The 15,000-nt window shown below is 39.6% G+C and overlaps 2 protein-coding genes across 2 annotated transcripts in view; one reads left to right on the top strand and one right to left on the bottom strand.

Moving 5' to 3' along the window:
• Nucleotides 1–14,377, bottom strand: part of LOC121389125 — a 28,852-nt gene extending 14,475 nt beyond the window's left edge. The window contains exons 1-3 of the mRNA XM_041520737.1: nt 14,331–14,377; nt 13,843–13,918; nt 370–470 (exon numbers count right to left, since the gene is read on the bottom strand). Coding sequence (XP_041376671.1) covers nt 370–470; nt 13,843–13,918; nt 14,331–14,377 — 224 coding nt within the window. The remainder of the gene's footprint in view (nt 1–369; nt 471–13,842; nt 13,919–14,330) is intronic.
• Nucleotides 14,378–14,491: 114 nt separating this feature from the next.
• LOC121389124 overlaps nt 14,492–15,000 on the top strand; it is a 43,822-nt gene continuing 43,313 nt past the window's right edge. The window contains exon 1 of the mRNA XM_041520736.1: nt 14,492–14,644. Within this exon, the coding sequence (XP_041376670.1) occupies nt 14,492–14,644 (153 nt within the window). The remainder of the gene's footprint in view (nt 14,645–15,000) is intronic.

The raw sequence follows: 15,000 nt of genomic DNA, 5'->3' as shown, positions 1-15,000 counted from the left end.
ATAGGCTACTTTCACTTTAAAGTATCCAAGCTACATGTAGTTTGTGAACTGATAGGCTACTTTCACTTTAAAGTATCCAAGCTACATGTAGTTTGTGAACTGATAGGCTACTTTCACTTTAACGTATCCAAGCTACATGTAGTTTGTGACTGGTACTACTCGGAACTAATAGTATACCCCAAAAGTATACCCCAAAACAATAGACACAAGATATCTCAAAAATGAATGTCATCTAAATATAAATTTCCTAAATGTCACAGAGACACCATTCTCATTATATGGTTGTGACTCTATTACTACATGTAGGTTGTGGAAGACAGGAGTAAAGAGTATGAACTCATGTCCTGTTTGATACAGATGTTTACTCACCTGTTTAATACAACCACCACCTTGTGTTCAAGGAGAAGAGTTTTGTTCTTGCGTCTTGCTTGTGACAAGAACTGACAAAACAGAGCACATTGGTAAATACACTGAAAATAGAAATTGGAAGAATTATACAACTGGCCAATACACTGAAAATAGAAATCGGAAGACTTAAACAACTGGTCAATACACTGAAAATAGAAATCAGAAGACTTAAACAACTGGTCAATACACTGAAAATAGAAATCAGAAGACTTAAACAACTGGTCAATACACTGAAAATAGAAATCAGAAGACTTAAACAACTGGTCAATACACTGAAAATAGAAATCAGAAGACTTAAACAACTGGTCAATACACTGAAAATAGAAATCAGAAGACTTAAACAACTGGTCAATACACTGAAAATAGAAATCGGAAGAATTAAACAACTGGTCAATACACTGAAAATAGAAATTGGAACAATTAAACAACTGGTCAATACACTGAAAATAGAAATCGGAAGAATTAAACAACTGGTCAATACACTGAAAATAGAAATTGGAACAATTAAACAACTGGTCAATACACTGAAAATAGAAATCGGAAGAATTAAACAACTGGTCAATACACTGAAAATAGAAATTGGAACAATTAAACAACTGGTCAATACACTGAAAATAGAAATCGGAAGAATTAAACAACTGGTCAATACACTGAAAATAGAAATCAGAAGACTTAAACAACTGGTCAATACACTGAAAATAGAAATCGGAAGAATTAAACAACTGGTCAATACACTGAAAATAGAAATCAGAAGACTTAAACAACTGGTCAGTACACTGACAACAGACATCAGAAGAACTAAACAACTGGTCAACACAACACAAAAAAACCTGGCAAATACTCTGCAAAATAGACATCACCAAACTTAACCGTAGTAGTCTAAGCAGTCTACAGTAATACCTCAAACAAATTGCAAAAGAAATAAAGTCATTTGTAATAAATAGATCTTGTATGTATATGAAACATATCAAAATTCGAAAAAAAATCGAAAGAGGGGAAAATGTTGAATTTTGTTGTTTTTGTATTGCATATTGCCTATTATAGATATGGCCTGTGCGAGCCACCGTAGACACAAATAGTACTCTAAGGGGAGGTAATTTGATTGCTGACTAGCAGACGACGCTCATTTCCTGTGCCTTGTTATCGTTGGTAAGTTCAACACATGCATAAAATCAGTTTAATTTTTATTCTATTCGATTAATCTATGTTTTAAGAATACAATCAATCCATTGATAAGCGATTTTCCCATCATTATTTCAAGTCATTTGATTTTGGCCGGTATTTCGAATCCAGGTGAAAACCCCCTTCGGTCAAAACCCCCTCGGTCAAAACCCCCTCCAGTCAAAACCCCCTGCAATAAATAGTCAGACGGTCAAAACCCCCTCTTATTATTATTGTTTGGTATTTATAGTGGTAAAGTTGGTATAATATTAACATAGATGAATAATTGTTTTAATCTCTTTTGAATAATTATCTGAAATATATTTATTTATGTTGTTATTTAGTGTATGTTACACTACATAGACTTCAGGCTTTCAGTGAAGCTACTCATAGACTTAGAATTGTAGTTTTTACAAAATGTTTGATCTTAGAGATAGATGTAATTGGGAAGCCTAGGAAAACTACTTATATAATATAATAGTATAATGAAAGAACTTGATAGTAATTTGCAATATAAGGAAAGAACATGATAGTAATTAGCAACAACAACAACAACAACAGCTTGATCTTGGCTAGCTGCTGCAGGGATTAATGTAATTGGGAAGCCTTGAGAAATCCTTTAAATAATATAATGAACGAATTTGATAGTAATTATCAATCTCTGTTACTTATGTGATCTTAGCTATTGAAGGGATCTTAGCTATTGATGGGATTAATGATTGAGCAGTTATTTTTGAACATGAAAGTAGAGTACATGCAGCAAATGTCACATGGGATGCTACAAGAAAATGGTTAGGGTCTGGTCTATTAATCATTCATTCTGTGAACAACCATGGAAGTGATACAAAATCACAAGGGTGGTCAAAAGCTTCTGCATGAAGGATATATGTATACCAAAAAGAACAAGTCTAAGTCTACAGTGCGATGGGAATGCTCCAACAGGGCTTCCTTTTCTTGCAAGGGAGCAGTGACCACAGATATTGAGATCCAGACAGTGACTACTTCGATAACACATACGTCTCTGGTCAGTTTCGCCATATCCAGCTACCAACACAACCAAACGGCATTGTTCCACCCATCAGGATGCGTCGATCGCCTCCAACATTTTCTCCAGAACTCTGGAATGTCCATGACATCACACTAACTAATGGATCTCGAACCAACAACGTGTGTGAAGGCTGGAATAATGCCTTTGCCAAGCTTATCGGACATGCTCACCCAACCATCTGGCGTGCCATAGACAGTCTGCGAAAAGACCAGGCAATGGCATCCACACTGTTACTGCGAGACAACAGGGGTGAGCCCCCAGCAAAACGTGTTCGCCGTAAAACAGTCAAATTGCAGTCTAAGCTCTTGAATTTGTGCACAGCCCGCCGAGATGGTGCTAAGTCAATGGAGGATACTCTCAAAGGCATCGGACACTGCATCAGATGGAAATAGATCTAAATGCGATCTAATGGATTATGACTTATACAAAAGTCTATGCAATCAAATATTATAATATGCAAGTGTGAATAAATATTTTGTGTATTAATTATTTTGTCATTTCTTATAATTATTTCCTAAATAAGGGGGTTTTGACTGGAGGGGGTTTTGACTGGAGGGGGTTTTGACTGGAGGGGGTTTAGACTGAGGGGGTTTTGACCGAGGGGGTTTTGACCGGAGGGGGTTTTGACCGGTCACCGGTATTTCGGTATTTGTCACCGATTAGGGCATATATACCCAAAACTCGGGTAAATAAAATAATTATATAGAAATGATAGTTAATGAATATCAATTAATTTTACTATTAAAAGCCGTTAATCGAAAAACATGTCTATAACAATTATCAGTGTGGCCATTCTACGTCACACAACAACGTAGTGACGTCATTTTTTCCACTGTAATCGGTTGAATTTTAATTACAATTTTGTTAATATCTCACCAAATACTTCTTCAAATTAGATGAAATAAAGCCTATAGAACATTAGATATATTCAGGGTTTTTACGCCATGTTTCCCTCGAGTGTATGTATTGCAGTTTTTAAGATTATCTCAAAACAGTTTTCATAACTGTCGAATGCATCAGTTTGTTCAGAGAAAAAAAGTATGGAAGGCCGTATTGAGCATTTTTGTAATTTGCGTACATGGTTTGAATTTTTTTTATTACTGCTATATTGTCAAGCAACACAATTTCTAAAGAGTGCTGATATTTATTTTTACTTAAAGATATTTTGCTCATATCCTTATTTTCTTACTTTGTTTTTATGCTTCCTTGTTTTATTTTCCCTTGTAATTTTATTAAAATACTTTACATAATCTGCTTCAGTCTGTTATTTAAACATACATATTTTACATGTTCCTTTTAAATTTATTCCAGGTCGTAATGGAAGCATGTGTGTTCTGCATGAAATCCATATCAGATAATGGCAAACCAACATGTCGGTTACAAAAAAAGGGTAGTGAGACGATTAATCAAGTGAGTGAACTGAGAGGTGATTCAATCAAAGCTGTACCCGGTCAACTAGTTCACAAAGACTGTCGCAGAGATTACGTAAATCCAAATGCATCTGCAAACTCAAAGGAGGCTGGCTCTACTACCCCTTCTGCCCCTAGAACCCTGCGTTCAACAACACCAGAGTTCAGCTTCAAGGACAACTGTCTGTATTGTGGACAGCATGCGAAGTTGAATGGTAAAAAAAGAGGGCATGACGTTTATCCAGTTAAGACGATCGAATTTAAAACAACCTTGAAAGAAACATGTGAATCAAGGAATGACGAATGGGCGGCAGAAGTACTTGGCAGACTCAATATCGCCCCCTCCGATCTTCATGCGGCGGATGCCGTATACCATCATCAGTGCAATATAAACTTCTCGACAAAAAAGCAGATGCCAAAGTCACAGAAGACAGATGACACAAGAATATCGGGGACACCTGGACGACCTAAGAAATCCAAAACAGAACAAGCTTTTCTCCAAGTGGTTAAAAGTCTTGAGGAAAGGGATGCAGATCAAGTGACTGAATGATTTGGTGAGAGAAATGGAACAGATATGCAGAGAAGAAGTGTTCAGCACAGTGTACATGAAGAAGAGACTGCTTGGTTATTTTGGTTCCTCTATTATCGTTACCAATATCAATGGCCAACCCAATGTTGTGACGTTCAAACAAAATGCATCAGAGATACTGCACACATTTTATGAACAATCAAAGAAAGAGGATCCAGACGAACAAAAGAAAAACATCATTCGCACTGCAGCAAAGCTGATAAAAGCTGACATCAAATCCATTTCTCCTACTTTCAAGTTGGAATACCCTTCAGCAGATTTTATTTCTTCGCTTCAACAAAATAAAGATTTCGTTCCAGAAGCCCTTCAGATGTTCCTAACTGAGATTTTTGGACAAGCTGATTCATCTCTCAAAGTAGCATCCATTGGACAAGCTATTATCCAGGCATGCAGACCAAGAACATTGATTGCTCCCCTCCAAATTGGCCTTGGCGTGCAGATGCACCACCAGTTTTCGTCTAGATTTCTTGTAGAGACACTGAACTCTTTGGGATTTTCATCTTCATACATTGAGGTACAGAAATTTGAAATGAATGCTGCTGTGGCTCGTGGTAATGATGATACATTAATAAATGACAACAGAACAGGCTCCTTCATCCAATATGTTGTGGACAACGTGGACCACAACATCCGGACGTTAGATGGACACGGGACATTTCACGGCATGGGCATCATACAAACAGTTACTCCTGGATCGTCAAAAAGGAAACCTGTTCTCCGTGGATCTCCTACACTTCAAGAGATAACAGACTTAGCTCGGATCAACATACATCCCTACAGAGAACAACACAACAACACGCTGTCCAAACTGAAGTACGAAATCCTTACAGATTTTCTACCTGCTCATAATGACGAGATATGGAAAATTGACCTTCTCTCCAGATGCTCTTGGCCACACGAAAACCTATACCCCAGCTGGTCTGCTACGATGCACAGAGTACTTGTTGGAGATTATCCTGGGAAGTCTTCAGTGTTTTTTCTGCCACTCATAGACATGAATCCAAGTGATCTGACATGCATCTACTCAACCCTCCACTTTGTCTGCAAAGAAGCACATAGAAATAATGTCAGCCCTATGCTAACCTTCGATCAACCGTTGTATTGGAAAGCAAAGACCATAATACAGAACGAACCAACTGGCAGTCGTCTAAAGTCAATCATCTTGCGACTTGGTGGGTTTCATGCAGAGATGAGCTACGTTGGAAGCATCGGTCACCTGATGGCTGGGTCTGGATGTTCAGAACTTCTGGAAACAGTATATGCCCCGACAGCAGTATCACACATGCTTACGGGAAAAGCAATCGCCAGAGCGGTGCGTGGATATTTCCTCGTCGACAGTGCACTGACTGCTAACATCTTGTCAAAGATATATGGTACAACTATTCCTGGAAATGCAGAAACGATCAATGAAGCAGACGAAAAAATACCACACAGCTCAGAAGATGGAACCATGGAAAACGAATTATCTGAGGCATTGAATCTCTTCGATTCACTCTTGAAAGGTACATCGTCTATTCAGGAAGTTTGTGCCAGTCCCATCATCGGCATCATCAAATCAAGAATAGACGAATTCAGGACCTCACACAAAGATTTCAGAACTTCAAAGTTATGGTTCCAGTTCATGGACATGGTGGAAGTCCTCAGAAATTTCATCCGAGCTGAATGAACAGGTGACTGGAAACTCCACATGCAATCACTGAAGCAGATGTTGCCATATCTCGCGGCGGCTGGGCACAATCTGTACGTCAAATCTGTCAGAATCTATCTACAAGATATGAACACTCTCCCACAAACTCACCCGGAAATATACTCTTTCCTTCAACAAGGATATCATGTCATCAGAAGATCTGATAAGTTCTGGTGTGGCCTTTCGTCAGATTTAGCGATAGAACAGATCCTTATGAGGAGCATCAAAGCAGCAGGTGGTCTTACAAGAGGCAGAGGCATGACAGAAAGTCAGAGAGCGGAATGGATATTGCCGATGCCAGATTGCGCAGAACTCAACCTTGCTCTCCAGGAGTTAACATCATTGAATTTCCGGACCAGTGATCAGCACAAGGAAGAGGGTGATTCGAGGAGGAAACGTGACTCCACAGACATTGGGACACTAGCCTCCTTCATTGCCGCCCGTGATCCATACATCGAGGAACCAAACCTTAGGAACATTGAAACGGGCGTTACAGCAGACCCTAAGGCAAATGTAGACATCGCCAAAGAAGTTGGATTGAGAATATTAGATTCAATGAATGATGTCAGTGTTGGTGACTTCACGTTTAAAAGAAAGAAACAAGCCATTCCAATGAACGAAAAATCCTCTTTCAAGTTGAGAGATGACAGTATCTCAATAGACCCTCAGCTGTTGTTTCAAAGGTTCATGGCTGCTGCAGACAACATCTACGATGATAAATCAGAGATATTTACATACGAGTTGTGTAGCTTCCCAAGTTCGATGTTTGAATCCTCGGGAATGATGAGAATGGCGCAGAAGTCGGCACTGTTAGATGCAATATGGAACTCGGGGGACTGTGTGGCACAAGACATTGCGGGAGATGGATTCCGATATGTCATTGATGGAGGATCCCTTCTACATCGGATACAATGGCAAAATGGATCAACATTTGAGGAGATCTGTCAGAGGTACATCGACTGTGTCAGGCACACTCACACCGATTCTGTCGTGGTATTTGATGGGTACAATTCTGGTCCAGACACAAAAGATGCAATGCACCTCAGACGATCGCGAGGAATCATTGGTACTCATGTGAGTTTCACGGAAAACACCCCTTTCAGGAACAAGAAAGACATGTTCCTTGCAAACCAAACGAACAAAGATAATTTCATCAACCTCTTGAGGCAAAAGATGCGTGAAGCTGGAATTGAGACCAAAAAGGCAACGTCTGACGCTGATGTTCTAATTGCACGTACTGCCGTTTCTTCAGCATTTTCAAAATCAACCATGTTGATAGGAGAAGACACAGATCTCCTGATACTTCTTCTCTTCCATATGGAGCTGTCTTTATCTCTGCCTCTATACTTCAGATCAGATCATGCTTCTAGAGGAAAACTGAAGGTGTGGGATTTGAAGAAGACTAAAGCCGTTCTTGGACCCGAGTTATGTGAAGTCCTGCCAGTAATCCACGCAATAAGCGGCTGTGATACCACATCCAGATTGTTTGGAATTAGTAAAGCTGCAACACTAAAGAAGATTAGAGATGACGAAGCATTGAAGTCACAAGCACGGGTCTTTCTCGCGCAAAGTACGAAAGCACAGGTGGTTGAGTCTGGAGAGCATTTGATCTCTGCTCTGTACGGTGGTGACACACATGAAGGTCTGGACAATTTAAGATATTGGAAGTTCGCGCATCGTGTTCAAACAAACAAAACATGTGTGCAGATACATACGACACCGCCAACATCGGCTGCCGCTAGGTTCCATAGTATGAGGACATACCTTCAAGTGCAAACATGGGTGAATGAACCCAATCTAAACCCTTGTGAATGGGGATGGTCACTGGATGATGGAATGTTGTGGCCTACAAAAACAAATAAAGATGCAGCTCCTGCAAGTTTACTGCAAATCATCAGCTGCCACTGCAAAACGAGTTGTGACACCAGGAGGTGTACATGTAGGAAGCATGGTCTGGAGTGCTCAATTGTCTGCAAGGACTGTAAAGGAAGTAGTTGCTCAAATTCATCTATGCAAATTGAGGACGAGACATAGTTCCATATTTCACAAATCAGATTTGAATACATAATGACTATATACATACATGTATATAATTCCAAAGACTGACACAAAATAAGCAGTAATTTTTTGTATTATGTACTGTAGCTGGGGCTAAAATAAAAAGAACATATGGTATGTTAGTTCAGGAACATTGCCAGGGATATTTGAAAACGTTCATAAAATTAAAGTGAACTTGTCCCAAATTCAAATTTTGACCCGAGGTTTTCGAGTTTTCTTCTAAATTTTGCTCTTTTATGTATATTTGTCAAAAGTAATTTACAAATACTTAATTTTTGGTGAGAGAAATGTAAATACTATCGTTAATACAAGAATTTCTTATAACAGATATTGTGACCTTTGACCCCCCAAAAATGACCTTTCCCCACTTTCCTGCTTTTTCGAATTTGTATGTGTGCTTAACTACAGCACATAGATTATGAAAATGCATAAAAAGTTTCTTTTGCAATTTGTTTGAGGTTGGGCTTATTTTTCTCGTAGACTGCTTAGACTATAGGTGCAAGTATTAACAAAGTTTCGAGACTTATACATGTAGCTTGTGAGAAACTGATCTGGATACTGTCAAAAAAGGAATACCAATATCTCGTCTTTTTTCTTGGTAAAAGCGAGATAAAAACAGACATAAGCAGAATTCAAAATTTCTTGAGTTTGGTGCGGTACTTTGTGAAGTACATGTATAAGCAAATGAAGTTGCTGAAATAATAAGAATACTTCTAACAATTACAATAGGGCTGAATCGCCATCTATGAGGGTTGGAAGCCACATTTCATGACCATACAAAGTATATTACAACATTTTTTTTACCCCAGCAGGCACTCATAACAGGAAAAATAAGAAATTATCATGCATTAATTGATTTAACGTACACTATTATTGGACAATTTGACGCCAATAAACCAATCACCTTGTCGGTACTAAATATGATGTTATCACAATTTGGCAAATCACACATTAGGGCATCACGTAGTTTAAAGAGTGAGTGAGTGAAAGCTTTTACACGTGCGTATATACCACGAAGGTTTCACGCAACGCCTGTCACGGGCTTAATCTCTGACTTTCGCCAGTGACTAAGTCCGACCCAGGAGGGGGGAGGGGTAAGTTTAAGGTGGGTAGAATTTGGAATAAAAAATTTAGTGGTCGGTCAAAAGACCTAAGTCCTAAAATCCTAACGACATTCTACACTTCTACACATGTCTGGACTAAGAATTTAAATCCAAAGATTTTTTGACTGCTCGGCCTAAAAGGTTTTAAGGTGATTTGAGCATTTGATTGGGCACCAAAGTAAAGTGCGTTGGACTATTTATAAAAAAATAAACATCAGAATTTTGAGCCGCGGCCGAAAATTTTTAAAGTCCAACTAAGCCCAAAAAAGGAGGACTCATGGCGAAGTGATGGACTGTTCAGGCCTGAAGTTGGGGAGTCCTTCAGTCAACATGGCGATGATTCTGTTGATGGCTCCTGGATAGATGTCCCGCAGTACCATCTTCAAGATGCGGTGAATGGTTGCGTTGGGCATCGATGGCATCAGGAGTCCCTGCCTGTACAGTCCGTCCTGCTGTGCCGTCACGTAGAGTTGGTCCGAGTGAAGGGCTCCTTGTAGCTGGTACTTCCCTTGTCCAGTTGGAAGTTGGCGCCAATGATCTTCTCTCCAAGGACCCTTGATTAGAGCGCTATCGGTAAAGTCGCCTTAGACTGCTCCTCGGTATTTAGCTGGCAGCTTGTCGCAGACGAGAGTCCAATCGGGTTGGTCGGATGTCTTTGGTATGGTGGCCGCAGACACCTTCCTCCTCTTGAACTCCCGCTGGACCGCCGCTGGAACCGCAACAACTTCCGGAGGCGCTGATGAGCTGGCTGGGGGGGTCACTAATGACCACATGTCCCGTCTCCATCTGCGTTGGTACGTCTACAGGAGGGACCGCCACTGTCAGTGGAGCTGACAGCTTTGGCCCCCCCCCCCCCCCCCCCCCCCCCGGGCCGCTCCTGGCGAGTGCTTCGGTCGAATAGCTGGGGGCGACAACGCAGAATGAACCGCCCCCGGTGGTTTAGCCACCGGGTTTGGATCACCCTGCACCGCCCCTGTCGGTCTCATCCTCCGTTTCGGAAAAGGAGGGGCCGCCCCTGGGTAGTCTTAGGTCACCTCCTCCGTCTTCTGCTAGGTGAGCGTCGCTTCTTGTCCATGCCGTAGATTAGTGTGACAGTCGCTGAGTCGCCGTCGTGTTCTATGCGATACTTGGACAAAGGCCCAAGCGTACGCAACACAGCCCCTAGGGTGGGGGGATAGAAATCACCACGTTCTCGGAATACAACCGCATCGTTCAAGTCAGACGAAAAAGCCTTCCCAGGATATATATTTTGCAACACCTTCGGGGCAAAATAAATGTACACATCACCCGTAGTTTAAAGCATTTGCATTTACGTCTTTCTGGTTTCAGTGTTAAACTTGTAATAAAATGGTAGTTTAATGCAAAGCATTATAGATTTTGTTTTACAGAATATATAGAACTTTGGATTTTGAAAATTATCTGTGAACCGTTAATAAAATACAAAGTAACGCAATACCCAAAACAGTAAAGTAGGTTACGTCATTTCTATGATATAGGCCGATATAGGCTATATCGAAAATAAAGGCTTAAAAAAACCCCCAAATAGCTGGGATAATAAATAGAATAACAAACTCGGTACCAGTTATTATCAAATTGAAATTATTTCACTCTGGACATAAATTTAATAATAACTGGTAACTCGTTTATTATTCTCTATTTTTAGCATAAGGCACTAAAATGTTGATGTGAGAGATTAGGAAAAGACTAGTTGTATCTGAGATAAATACCTAATCACAATCTGAGTTAGGGGCTGTCCATAATTTTCAACATTTTCACGAGCATACAAACTGTACACAGGGGGAAGGGGGTTAAGGGACCAGCGTACACTTTTAAAAAAAATGAAAAATGTCGATCAACATTTTTCATTTGGGGATGTACACTTTTGTGGGGGGAAGAGGGGGTGGTAAAAAATGTACGGTTTGTACGCTCGTGAAAATGTTGAAAATTATGGATGGCCCCTAGCTTACTGTATATCTTCGCCTGTAAGACAAATATTTTTCATCAAAATATTATTTTATAACTTGGGGGTTTGAAAATTACACAAATATCAGAATTTTTGGGAAGGTATTGTAACGTTGCAATCCATTTAACTAAAATAACAATCATCACTAATAGCAAAACTGTAAACAATGCTAAGCACCTGTTGCCTCTGATTATTCTGCAAGCTGGTCACAGGAATTGATCATTGTTCAAGCACTCTTTGTACAAAATATGTATACACCAACACGTTCATGATCAGCTTCATGAATATTAATCAGCTTTCACTAAAACAGCTTAGACTGATTCTAACAGGGAGAAAGCAATTTTGACATGAAAACCAGTAACGGTATCTTTTCTCCCACAGAATTCTTTTTCTTTACATTGTTAATAGCTGATACATTTAAGTTGAAGGAAAAAAAGAAAGAAATGTTTTATTTAACGATGCACTCAACACATTTTATTTACGGTTATATAGCGTCAGACATATGGTTAACGACCACACAGATTTTGAGAGGAAACCTGCTGTCGCCACTTCATGGGCTACTCTTTCCGATTAGCAGCAAGGGATCTTTTATTTGCGCTTCCCACAGGCAGGATAGCACAAACCATGACCTTTGTTGAACCAGTTATGGATCACAGGTCGGTGCAAATGGTTTACATCTACCCATTGAGCCTTGCGGAGCACTCACTCAGGGTTTGGAGTCGGTATCTGGAGTAAAAATCTCATGCCTTGACTGGGATCCGAAACCAGGACCTACCAGCCTGTTGACCGATGGCTTAACCATGACGTCGGTTTAAGTTGAAGGAAGAAAGAGAATGTTCTATTTAACGACACGCTTAACATATTTTATTTATGGTTATATTGTATCAGACACATGGTTATAGGGGACAACACAGATACATGCATAGAGAGAGGAAACCCGCTGTCACCACTTCATGGGCTACTCTTTTCGATTAGTATCAGGGATCTTTTATATGCACCATCCCACATACAGGATAGTACACACCATGACCTTTGTTACACCAGTTGTGGAGCACAGGCTAGAACGAGAAAGAGCCCAATGGGGCCACCAACGGGGATCGATCCTAAACCGACCACACATCAAAGGAGCATTTAAGCTGAATGCCAACTTTCAGTTTCACAGTGGCTATCATACTCATCTGCTGATTATTGTTCATGCACAAAACCATGATGTACAGTGCTATACGGTAACAGCAAAATAATCTTGACCATCTATTAAGGACACTTTCTCTTTAGATCACATTAATGTGATTTCATTGAAAATGGGAGTACTGCGATGTCCAAAACCGAAGTCTCTAAAATTATTTTCTTTTGTTGAAATAAAATATATACAAATGTCAGGTGTATGATGAATTTATGATTCTAATTTGCTGAAAGTAAGAAATACTGTTACTCATTGGTAATTTTTGTATGGGTCGACTTGAAATTAGGGACTCTACTTATAGCCAAGATAGACTTACAGGCGAAGATATATGGTACTTATGCTGTTTTTGTATATGAGATAAATACCTTATCGCAGTCAGAGTTACTCATGCTGTTTTTGTATAAGAGATAAATACCGTATCGCAGTCAGAGTTACTCATGCTGTTTTTGTATAAGAGATAAATACCGTATCGCAGTCAGAGTTACTCATGCTGTTTTTGTATATGAGATAAATACCTTATTGCAGTCAGAGTTACTCATGCTATTTTTGTATAAGAGATAAATACCGTATCGCAGTCAGAGTTACTCCTAAATACTTTGCAGTCAGAGTTACTCATGCTACCTTTTGTGTATATGAGATAAATACCTTATTTTGTATAAGAGTATATGTGATAAATACCTTATCGCAGTCAGAGTTACTCATGCTGTTTCTGTATATGAGATAAATACCTTATCGCAGAAAGAGTTACTCATGCTGTTTTTGTATATGAGATATATATAAATAACTTATCACAGTAGAGTTACTCATGCTGTTTCTGTATATGAGGTAAATACCGTATCGCAGTTGGAGTTACTCATACTGTTTTTGTATACAAGATAAATACCTTATCGCAGTCAGAGTTACTCATGCAGTTTCTGTATATGAAGTAAATACCTTATCGCAGTCAGAGTTACTCATGCTGTTTTTGTATACGAGATAAATACCTTATCGCAGTCAGAGTTACTCATGCTGTTTTTGTATACGAGATAAATACCTTATCGCAGTCAGAGTTACTCATGCTGTTTCTGTATACGAGATAAATACCTTATCGCAGTCAGAGTTACTCATGCTGTTTCTGTATATGAGATAAATACCTTATCGCAGTCAGAGTTACTCATGCTGTTTTTGTATACGAGATAAATACCTTATCGCAGTCAGAGTTACTCATGCTGTTTCTGTATATGAGATAAATACCTTATCGCAGTCAGAGTTACTCATGCTGTTGATGACACCCTTCAGGACAGCTTCTCGTGTTATCTGAGAATGACAGCTGAAATGATGGAAACACAGCAATACTGTACAAACGAACTAAAGAAAATGGATTGTAAACAAGGAAGGAAATATTTAACGAGGCACTCAACACATTTTATTTACAGTTATATGTGGCGTCCGACATACTGAGGGAGGAAACCCGCTGTCATCACTTCATGGGCTACTCTTTTCGATTAGCAGCAAGGGATTTTTTATAGCGCCATCCCATAGATAGGATAGCACATACCATGGACTTTGATATACCAGTCGTGGTGCACTGGCTGGAGCAAGAAAGAGCCCAATGGGCCCACTGACAGGGATCGATCCCAAACCGACCGCGTATCAAGTGAGCACTTTACCACTGGATTGTAAACAATACAGACAATGATGTGTTATACTAAGTCATGGGGTTATTAAATTATCAAAATTACATTCTGGCTAATCCATCAATTTGATTCCGAGAAAATACTAATATCATCCTGAATATAATCTTTTTTTTTCAGGTCAGGTCAGGTCAGATGACAGGGCTTAAGGTGCACATTCAGAGCAAGCTGTTGTAGTGCATGCCTGTCATGGGAACAGGTGTCTGCCCATGCCAGCTCCTCCGTCCAGGACAGGAAAGAGGCCGCCCATGCTGGCAGGTGCAAGAGAGTACCAGCAGCCCGACCAGGGTGCTATTTGTGGTGCTATTCAATGTCCCATAGGATCAAGTCCAAAATATAAAGATTTGCAGAGTTTTCATGAGGTAATTTTGGCACATAATTTGAATCAGTTCATCGAAAAGAAATGGAGCTATTTCAGTTAATTGTGACTTAGTTCACTGAATTATAGCTTATACTCCTATCTCTGGACCCATCAATTTAATATTAGCAAAAACTTACCTTTTTTTATTGATGAAAAAAAAAGAAAGATGTATTAATTACCTAACGAAATGTTCCTCATTTTAAAAATAGTCCTGTCAACAAACCAGGAAACGTTATTTCTCCACTTCAATCTGAGCTGTGTGACCAGCGATTACTTCAAGATATAGGAAATAAAAACTGTTATTTTCCCACTACAATTTGAACAGTTGTCACCACCGATTACTTCAAGATAGGCCTA

The sequence above is a fragment of the Gigantopelta aegis genome, chromosome 14, assembly GCF_016097555.1.
Source record: "Gigantopelta aegis isolate Gae_Host chromosome 14, Gae_host_genome, whole genome shotgun sequence".
NCBI classification, from domain to species: domain Eukaryota; kingdom Metazoa; phylum Mollusca; class Gastropoda; order Neomphalida; family Peltospiridae; genus Gigantopelta; species Gigantopelta aegis.
Note: the sequence above shows the minus strand (reverse complement) of the source record. Positions and strands in the feature narration are given on the sequence as shown.